This window comes from Pleuronectes platessa, chromosome 8 (assembly GCF_947347685.1).
Source record: "Pleuronectes platessa chromosome 8, fPlePla1.1, whole genome shotgun sequence".
Classification (NCBI taxonomy): Eukaryota; Metazoa; Chordata; class Actinopteri; order Pleuronectiformes; family Pleuronectidae; genus Pleuronectes; species Pleuronectes platessa.
This window is the reverse complement of record NC_070633.1, coordinates 5498825-5509969: the sequence shown is the minus strand read 5'-3', so window position 1 is coordinate 5509969 and position 11145 is coordinate 5498825. Positions and strand designations below refer to the sequence as shown.

General features: G+C 41.7%; 1 protein-coding gene across 1 annotated transcript in view; it reads right to left on the bottom strand.

The window, feature by feature from the left end:
- Positions 1-3875: 3875 nt before the first annotated feature.
- Positions 3876-11145, bottom strand: part of LOC128446405 (CTD nuclear envelope phosphatase 1A-like) — a 51795-nt gene continuing 44525 nt past the window's right edge. Inside the window, exon 2 of the mRNA XM_053429437.1 lies at positions 3876-4409. Within this exon, the coding sequence (XP_053285412.1) occupies positions 3876-4409 (534 nt within the window). The remainder of the gene's footprint in view (positions 4410-11145) is intronic.

The window sequence follows — 11145 nt, the reverse complement described above, 5'->3', positions numbered from 1 at the left end:
GCCAATTGGCTACAGATGGCTAGCAGTGTGTTGCCAGCATCGACACATATTATTGGTCTATTGTTTGTCATTGTCAATCAGTCATGGGCTGACAGGCTCAGAGAGCCCTGACAGTGCTGTCAATCACAACACAAATCAGGGTGGGGCGGGACCTCATGGCATTGGCGTGGGGGGTCGCGGGACGGGCTGCTGCTGAGACAGAAACTTAAAATGGATAATAAGAGTAAAAACGCCCGGGTGGCGCTGAGAAGCATCGGGGAAAAAAGCTGAAGTCTCTGGAGGTGGAGGCTGCTACATGTGCCAAACTGACGGACTTGTTTGGTGCCGGGTTCACCAGCCCAGCAGCAGCAGGTGCGCCGGGAGACGAGCGAGGAGGACTCGACAATGATGAGCGAGTGGAGGCAGACATGGTAAGTAACATTGGCATGGGGCTGGCTAGGCTACATTTTTGAGACATGTCCAAAACAAAGTAGAAAACGTTTTTGATTTTGTTTTAATATGCCGAAATGTGATATTATGGGTTATTATTGTTCAGATGATTTAGCTAAGCTAGCTAAGAGCTGCTAACGTCGTTTACTGTTGCCATAGCAACAGTAAACTTTCTGAGCTGTAAATAGAGATGCAGAATCAAGCTAATTCTTTCCAGAAGTTTTATTGTGCTTATGTGTTGATCCTTAATGGTGTGATCATGTACACTAAATGATAAATTATTACAGGTTGTTGTGATATATTTGAGGAGTCGTTCTCCCTCTGTTTTATATGTGGACATTTGGGAACACTGTTAGAATTTGGTAAGTTTATCATGTATTTTTTAATGTATAAATTCATACTTCACAATTATAATAATTTTCAAAAGTTTTTAAAAGAAACACACATCCAAAAAGTTCTCAACTCTAGGTGCAGGACAGAGGAAAACATTTTCTTTATTTTTCAGACATTATAATGTATCCATGTCCTTCTCAGGTCGACCACTTGACATGTGAGAGCCTGAGGAGTTGTTCCCCCTCTGTCCATGTTCGAGGACTTGCTCTCTGTCTGCCTCCACGCTCTGCCTTCACTGTACCATGTCTGTTGAGTCTCCTCTAGTCTGGTGAGTTTATCATGTTTTATGAAATCATACTTAATATGTGATGATTAGAGACATTATAATGTATCCATGTCCTTCTCAGGTTGACCACTTGACATGTGAGAGCCTGAGGAGTTGTTTTCCAGACACAGGTAGAGCTGGCAGGGGCGTCACCCTGGGCCTGCCCTTTTGGACTGGGCTTCAGCTGCAGATCTAAAGGCTGCTTCCAGGGGCATGGGGCCCTCAGCCTCTGTTTTTCTTTGCTTCTGCACCTTACAACATACATCACACCTTATTTTCACACATCCAAACACTGTTAACACCACTGACGCGTAACATATTTTACACATCCCACTACGTAGTTAGAGCTATCTTGATTTGGATTTAAATAAATTTACTTTTGGCTTGAGAGGTTTGTGTGTGGCCTCCCTTCTTGTTGCCATCTTTGAGCTAGGTGGTAACAGTAGTATGCATGAGAGAAGACGCCGCGAGATTTGTGGACTTCTATGTGATGTCCGTTGATAATGTAGTGGGCTGGTCTGGACAGACAATGCCAGGGCTGAATTTTTGTCCCAGTCCACCCCTGGTGTGAAGCCAGATGCGTGCGCCCTCCCTGCTGCTGCGGGGCGCTCCACCGGTTGTGGTGACGCTCGCCCTCCCCCCAGCTGACTCGTTATGTGACACCACAGCGGGGCTCGGCTACAGCTGGGGAGACTCCCTCCCTCAAGTTTGCTGGGACGGTGGCTTGGCCTGATAGGGTGGTGCGTATTGTCACATTAACTCCTAAAATTAAGGTTGTAATATTTATTACTAAAGTTGTTTATCTGCCTTCATAGAGGCCCTGCTCCTCGTCGGCCGTCATTGGCCACCGTGCCTCGGACGGACCTGCTTTTAGAGATATCCTAGTCTCCACTGTGACTCCATGCTATACCTTCACGGCGCGTGGAGGGATCACGTCGGGGTGACGCCCGATTTTAAAGTAACCTTTAACCCCATTTATATTTTGTTTATATAGGTTGGTATGTGGTTTATTTTGTTGTTTGTTGTTTGGTTTAACTCATTTTCAATCTTGACCTGTTTTAATCTTCTTTTTATTGTGGTCAGGTGGTGTGGGCCGGAGGTGGTGACACAATTCCTGGTTGGGGGGGTTCTTCACGACCCGTTTTGTTTGGTTTGAAGTGTCACGGGTGGTTTTGTTTATTAATCCCTCGCCCTTTTCTTTGGTTCTCGTCGCCGCGGTAAGTCCCAGCCCTGGTCCGTTGTCAAGTATTTTTATTCATGTGTTAACTCGTGTTTTGTGTGTTGTACATCAGGTTTTTGGTTATATGTATTTGATTTATATTAAAGTGAGTTGAAACACGTCTCTTGCCCCTGTGATTTTTCGAACCTGTGCTGTTGCACTTAACATATATTAATATTTCCTGGAGGTGAAACTCCCTAGGTGCCGTTTTAGCAACTTTCTCAATATCTTTCCCTTACGCTACATGCTGGCCTTATTGGCAGGGTTTCACATGTAAAGGAGCAGAGACGTGTTTGAGTGTTTTTTTCTGGCAGCAGAGAGCATGCTTCGCAACTTGTTGTCTTGACCTGACCTTCTATCAAGTCCAAAGTTTTTCCATATACCTCTTTTTTATGTCAATCTTCAAAACCAAAGTCTGACCTATACAGCATATTGCACGACTTTTTGCCTTCTCTCAAAATAAATTAACTGAAGGGGTTTGGTTATGCACTTTGTGTCTAAAAGCTTTCTCTTCTATTTAGTTATCCTATATGTATGTTGCCTGGAATTTACCCAGTCAACATACCACCTACTCTGAAAGTGTAACACTGACCCAGTTGTTCACATTAAGTTGACAGAGTTCACTTTAACTTTTATGGGTCCTTGCCATGTTCATTATTCTATTTTTGTCTACTGATCTTTTTTAAGCTGTGCCTGTGCCACACTTCAGACTCTTAACAGCGACACAGAACAAATTACATAATAATATATTATTTTAAAAGCCAAAGAAATCCAGTCTCCATGGAAAAAGAAGTTTATTAGTCAGCACATAATGTAGATAAACGCCTGGGTTTCCCTATCCCTATCATCACCTTGGTCACTCGGTTTGGCATTCCATCTGACATTTCTTCTGACCGGGGCCCCGGTTTACATCTGGGCTCAAAAACACTGTGGCAGAGGGCCTTCGGACGAAGTTAAAAAACAAGAAATCTCCTGACTTCTTCATCCCATCGACTTCTACATTGGTGACCTTGATTCTCTCTGGACGGGCATGGCGACAAACGCAGTCTCGCTTAAGCTACCAGAGTTTTGGGAATCGCAAGCCTCGGAAAGGTTTGCTCAGACAGGGGCGCAGTTTGCGCTCAGAGACATTACAGCGGATATCAAAAAGTATTATTATGTTGTTGCAGCTCTAAATAGAGCAACAGCGGGCAGAGTGGTGAGCCTACTGGGGAATCCCCCGGAGCATGATAAATACGGTGTGTTGAAGGCTCACCTGTTGAAGGCTTTTGGACTTGCGGACTCCTAGCGTGCAAATAGGCTTCTTTCGCTAAGCGGTCTCAGCGTCTGCAATATTACAACACTAGCTCTACCTTCCTAGTAGTTTCTGGGCTCTGGTGATCCCGCAGTGTTCATCCCGTGTTAGGCGCTCTCACCACAGCCCTCATCTCATCAGGTTACATCTGAGAGGGCTGAGAGAGGGCTGAGAGAGGGATGGCGGGTTGTCTGCGTGGGAACGGAGGGCGGGAAGGAAGCCGGCAGAGAGGAAGAGGCTGGTCAACAAGTCCTCCCCACTCTTGATGCAGCCAATCACCAGAGTCGGTGCTGGTGGAGGTTTCGACTAAGGATGGAGCGCACATCAGCAGTGAACCTTAGTGCGTCCAGCATAGGCAGCAAGTTAAGAAGTGCTCTGTCACTAGGGTCGCTGAACCAGGACTTGATGGGTATTGCATTGTCTGGATGGCTACGATAAGCAGCAGGCGAGTTGTCCAGGATGACAATACTGGACGGATCGTTGTGTACTACAGACAGATCTTTAATATAACTACCTAGATCCAATGTACAATGCTGTCTGTAGTATCTGCGTTTCAGGAAGCTCCTGTTGTTGTCCAGATTGTCTGCCACTGCTGAGCCATAGATCTCCATACTGGCTGTGAAAACCACCAGCTCATACCACTGGCTCACCACTTCTAAAAAGAAGTCAACATGTGGCCTTTTATGTACAAAGAATCTGACTGGGTGCTCATCAATGATGACTTTAAATATAAAGTCTGGCGGCGTGCCAGGTCTCACTGTGGGTCTGAGGACCCCGTCGTGGTGAGAGTGGATCAGCGTTTCGTCCCACTGGGACAATGAGGATGAGAGAGGAATCTACAGCTGCCCTCAGTGTAGACTGACCTTCACCTCAAGGCCTCAAATGGATTTTTTCCTGCCACAACCGGAGCCCAAGACTAGAGCTGACTTCTTGGATTTTGCACAGAAAATCACAATGGATCCAAACACTGCATACAGATATCTGCTATTTGCTGAGGGAAAAAGAAAGGTAACACGAATGACAGAAGAACAGTCTTATTCTAATCACCCAGACAGATTCATGGATAGGTCTCAGGTCCTGAGTAGAGAGAGTCTGACTGGGCGTTGTTACTGGGAGGTGGAGATGAAGGGGATAGTAGGAGGAATTTGTGTAGCAGTCACATACAAGAATATCAACAGAGCAGGGAACTCAATGACTGAATGTGTATTTGGAGTAATTGATAAATCTTGGGCTATGCATTTTTCTGGAGAGAGTTATATTTTTTTACAACAACATGACTCCAATGTCAGGTCCTCTGTCCTCCAGAATAGGAGTGTACCTGGATCACAGTGCAGGTGTTCTATCCTTCTACTGCATCTCTGACTCTCCTCCACATAGTCCACACAACATTCACTCAGCCTCTCTATGCTGGAGTTAGGGTTTATTGTTATGGAGTCACAGCTGAGGTGTGTAAACTCAAATAGACTCGAGTCATTAAAAGCAGTGATTAAGATTTGGTGTTTAAATCTTGAACTTCTTTTGTCTCTGTATTTGTTGCTCAAAGTCTGCCGTCCTGACGTTTCTGCTCAACACAGAGATCAGCTGTCAATCAAACACAGACCTTCTTTTATCACAGATATTCAGTTCTAACTTTGTAAAGATAGAAATCTATAAATAGACTGACATGAATGTGTTTGAAGAAACTAATTTAGCTTTAGTTTTCTTTTATAAACTGTATTGATCCAGATCATAATCAATGAGATGATTATTTGTTCTTTACTATTCCACATGTGAGATGGAAGTTAAAACAAACTCATTGTATGGATAAAGTGAATGTGTCCATGAAATCACTGAACAAGAGGCATTGAACAGACTTGACTGAGGAAATGATCAATAACCCCAGTGTCAACATGTCCAACAGATCAACTACACTTTGGTTTGATTTACAGACCATCAGTGTTATGGGATGATTGGTCTGATTTTAAATGTGGAACCTAAACATTAAACTTTTGAGGACATCATTATTACATTGCACTGAATGTATTGTTAGGCCAGTGGCAACTGCCCCCAAACAATGGCAACTTTGAAAGCTGCCTCCAAACAGTGTGGCATCAAAGGCAGATGCCTCAATTGCCATCACTTTTAGATTCAGAATTTGTGTGTTATTTTGGTGTTGGAACAATTGGACAAATCCGTTCTCAACTGAAAAAACCTTAAGTCGGTTGCTGACGTAATCAGTAATAGACCAATTAACACAATCGTACAATCAGCTCAATATGGCAGCTTTTAATTTTAATTTAACAAATGTTACACTTTTTGTCACAAAACTCCATGTCCACCTCTCACAAGCACCTAACATCATACTTTTTAGCCAATACAGATTTTTGTTGTGATTGACATAAACACTTAAATTATTTACATGCCTGTCACATCTGATCTGATATTTTTCTTTGCTTGCCATTAACACATAAATACAACACAAGTCTAAACAACTTATTCACAACTCTGGATATTAGAGGTTACAGTGTTAAATTGACTCCTGACCAATTTTAACATTTTTACAACAAGTTTTAATACATTCTTGCAGCTATTTTGTAAAAGGACATGAACAAAATAAGAAATACAACACCAGCTATAGATCTGACATGAAGTTTTATCACTTGGGTTAATAGAGGAGAGAGGATTTATACGAACAATGATCAGTCTGTGTTTGTGCCACCACACGAACACATAGTAGTTACATTGTTTAACCCGAGCCATAGTCTAACAGGGGATTGGCACTAAGCTTACACAAAAGTACACACATACAGTGGAAACATAAACACTGCAGATGGAAACTTTGCAGTTCCCTTTGGGACGGTTTAGGCGGTTCTGTGGACCGGAGCCAGCTGCCAGCTCTTTGGCTCAGTCCTCTGGTTTATAGTCACACTGTTTTGGCCTTCAATCTCACTCTGTCTCTCTGCTGTTCCCTTATTCTGTCTCTGTATCATTGAAACTGATTATCTCTCTGGTTCTCTCATGCACCAGAAAAAGGCTGGTGTCAGTGATGCCGTCTTTCAGAGCGAATAACAAAGAACAAAACATCAAGCAACAATGGGGGCCTCTCCTCAGCGCAGATTAAACGTCCTTGTTGTCACTGCGCAGCACGGTTATTTTCACACTGAGACCTGAAAGGACTTCGTGACAAAGGTGCCGCCGCATATCACGGAGAACATTACAAGAAGTATTTTTGTAAACCTGGAATCAAACCCGCAACGGAGCATTTTGTGGAAGAATTCAGTTCATTCATTTTGACGTCTGAGACGAGTCGAAGAAGCAGAGGATCATACTGACTCTCTTTCATCCTGTCGGTGTTTCTCTGATGACAGATTGCTGATTTGTTTCCGCCCAACTGACAAACAAATATCAAAGAGTGATATGATCTCCCGAAAAGTGGAATGTGAATAGTTACATGTTCATTATTAAGGCTCAGATTAAAAACTCCGGAGGTCAAACCTTTCATCTGTAACTGTCCAGTATTGACAGCTGTTAATAAACAGATACTGCATATGTAGATGTTTTGAGCCGTAAACTAAATTATGGATAGAGTCAAACCTTTGGATTCTTCCCTATGTTATTAATATTATATACATATGAACAAAAAGAGAAGTCCTCCATCCGGTCATCCGTTCATATCCTGTGGCACGACTGCTTCTTCCCCTGCTTCCCCAGACGCATATTATTGCGCCCGTGGAGTTTCCTGGAGGCCATGACCACGGGGGCGCCTGTGCCAGCAGTTTAAGGGGCTTAGGACGGCTGTCAGGAAACTCCAGAGTGAAGCATGGCCGGCACCAGGATCTTTTCTCTATCTCCGCTATGGCTGTTGATTTCTATCAGAGTGACTTAAAAAAGGAGGCTCTGGTTTTCCCTATAAAATCACATAGGGCACAGTCGATATAGTTATCGTCTTTAATTGGATTTTTCCAGGGAATATAAAAATGTATGTTGTGTGTGTCTTTGTATTAACAATGTCATCACAATAATTGTAATTGAGAGATTGGGGAGGTAGGTATGCGTGTCTTAGCTCCCATTGCATTCTAAAGGCATTATTTGAATTACACATTGCAGCAAAAATTTACACTATGATTTCAGATTCTGTTTGTCTTATTTATTTATTCTTTTATTATATTCAATATTATCAAACAGATTATATTCTTACTGATTTAAATTCCAACGTAACCAGTTATAGAACTGTTTTCCAGAACAATCATGTACAACATTTATTTTACATTATACCCAATACGTAAAACCATGGCATTGCTTCTTTAGTGAATGAAAAGAAGACTGAGGTGTGTTAATATAAAATGAGAAGTACATTTTCTACCTGCTGCATTTGCATAAATACATCTATGAGAAGACCCCAGAGGGTGAGGATAGATGGAAATTCGTTCCAGGTGGATAATAGACAGAAAGCCAAGTCAACTGGGTGAGACATCAATAACGCTAATCTTTTCTTCACTCTGGGCTGAAAACCCAGTTTTCTTATTAAGAATCATCTGCACTGCCAACCACTGATTTGCTTTTGACTGTTTGTCTGTAATATGAAGCCTCGTCTGTGTTTGCTCTGTCTCTGTCCCACCTGATGTTCCCAAGCTTAAATATATTGTGTGTGTGCGCATGTTTGTGTGTCTGTGAGAAAAAGAGCGATATAGACTCTCTGCTGCCACAACGTGTGCCAACTTAGTGACAAAGATATGGTGTGTTTGTGTGTGTGTTTGTGAGAGAGAGGATATTGTGGCCGTTTGTGTCTGGTCAACTGCTAGAGGCATCAGTGTCTATTCGTATTTGTGTGTGATGTGAATGACATTGCGGGCATCAGAATGTTTAAGTAGATGAAGGGATTAACAGATTAATATGGATAATATGGATGAGGGAAAATGTTTGCCGTGTGGTGGAACATCCATCTCAAACGCTGATGGGTAATTTAATATTTTGATATTTAGTGAGTACACACATGCGCACACACACACACAAACTGAAAACTGTATTCACAACTATTCTCATATTCATAGCTTTATGCTACACTACACCCATGGGGTTGTTAGAGTGGTTTTACTTTAGTTTTTTAAAGTTAGCAATTTTCTTTTTTTAAACTAGAACAATCAAGGATCGCTCTTTATACCTAAAACCGTCAACGGGTACAATTTACTTGTGTGCCTGTTGCCACAATTCTAGTACAACAAAAATGTATTCTGTCATTGTATTAAGGCATTGTGTTAACAAAGGAATGTCTCAAGTCATTAAATTAGTTTGTTTAATCATCACCTGTGAACCCATCTACCATCAATCCATTTTCAATATAAAAAGAAAATTGAAAACAGGACTTTTTTCAATTTTAAAAGGCCAATTAAAAAAATTATTTGCATAATGAGCTTCCCATGTTATTTAAATGACCAAAGAATCCTAGAATCCTAAATAAACCAAATGGACAAAAATGAGCCATAAAAACAATAAACAACCACTGCACTGGTGATTTAATGTAGCAAAGCAATTAAATCGATATGACAGTCAAGCTCACAATATTCTTCAAATTTTTGAACAGTGAAACGTTCTGAAACTTTACACAGACACCATGAACAAGAGTGTGGTGAAATATCTGTGTCACCACTGTTTCAATTAATACGAAATACTTCCCCTTAATTTTTCTCCAAATTTCGACAGTAAAACCTTCTGAAACTTGAAATGCAGACCGTGGGGGTCACCATGGACAAGAGTGAGATCAAATATCTGTGTATCCTCTCAATGACTTTTTAAAAATAACATTTAAAATCAGCAAGTTTTGAGTGCCATAATCCCAAAGTTATTTTCCCTTAATCTTTCTCCAAACTTCTACAGTAAAACTGTCTGAAACGTGACATGCAGACAGTAAGGTGCACCATGAACAATATTGAAGTGAAAATTCTTTGTCACATCTCCAGGATTTTAAAAATATAATATAATATTAGCACTTAGGCCCTATCCCTTCACCAAGTTTAGTGGAAAGCGGTTAGGTAGTTTTTGCAAACAAATGTTCCAACTGTCATCATTCTCAAATTTCATGCATTCATAAATATCAGTCTCTTAAATGTCCATCCAACCATCATCTATACCCCGTATCCTTGGAGGGACGCAGGGGAAGCTGGACCCAATCCCAAGCTGGGCGAGAGGAATGGCACACCCTGGTCGCATATCCATTCCCACTCACATTCACACCACAGTCAATTCAAAGTCTTCCATTAACCTAATTCCAATCTGCATTTCTTTGGACAATGGGAGGCTACCAAGGAGAAAACATGCACTCCAAACAGAAAGATCCTGGCCGAGCCGGGATGCAAACTGGCTCCCTTCTTCTGAAAGTGGCTAACACAGGCGACCGTGCTAATCACCGTTCCACAGTGTCGCCGTCCCTTAAGTTTTTTCACAAATAACCATGTATTTATCCCTGGGAAACAGGTGTTTTTGTGTAATCTTGTTTACTAACAAACAATCCAACAAACCCCCAAAAATGTACCTTCTTGGGGGAGATAACGCTCTTGGCATTTAAGAAGGTGCACACATGTGTAATAGGATAAAGACACAATTGGTGTTCATGGTAACAACAACTGCGTGAAAGGATAACACAAACTCAGTGCTTCAGTTTATTACTTACATTACAGTTACTCTGTAACTCAGGTCGGGCATAATAACATAATGTCTGCCCCCTCTGGTGGTGATCTGTATCTACTCTATAAACCATGGGGTAAACTAGCTCACACTTGTAGTAAAAATAATAAAATTACTCTTCAACCTATAAATGTGTATATTTGCAAGCAAAACAATAAAGCCATCACTGAATGGTTTCTCTCAAGGCCTCTTGAGGTTTCACTATATCTTCCTTCACAGCTTCTTTTGTGCTGATATTGTTCTGTGCTCATTTCATCACTCTGTTTTAAACATAATTTTTTTTGTATGTAACTATAATAGTGTAAAGGTGGTACTGTTGGATGAATAATATAGATTCATGTTTACAAATATTTAAAGCCATCTGCGGAGAGGATGAGGACACCTTCAAGCCATAATTTGTAAAATCTGTCTTTACTTTATCTGTACATCTCTCCCTCTCTTCATCCCTCTTTCTTCCCAGGTTCATTACGCTGAGGCTATGTGTACCTGTAGTACGTCTGCCAAGTCATGGCTGGGGCTCTTCGCACCTCGTGGCATTTTACCTCTTGGTTCCAACTGAAATCACAGGGTCTGCGTCCTTGACCCAGTGTGAAGTGGCTCAGCAGCCCACGACCACCTGTTCTCACATGGCACAAGGCCACAAATCTTCATTATACACTTCATTAAAATAAACAAATTGCTGAGGAGAGAGCGAGAGAGAGAGAGCGAGCTCAGGAAGAAAAGTTTCTCAGTAACAGTATCCTTGATATCAATGAACGACCTGCTCTACCTGCTGATCCATGACCGCCTCACAGTTAACAGACTGCACAATACTAACATGTATGTTGACATGTTACTATTTCTGAATAGAGATCTGTAAACATGCCGGCCTACAGGCCAATTCTT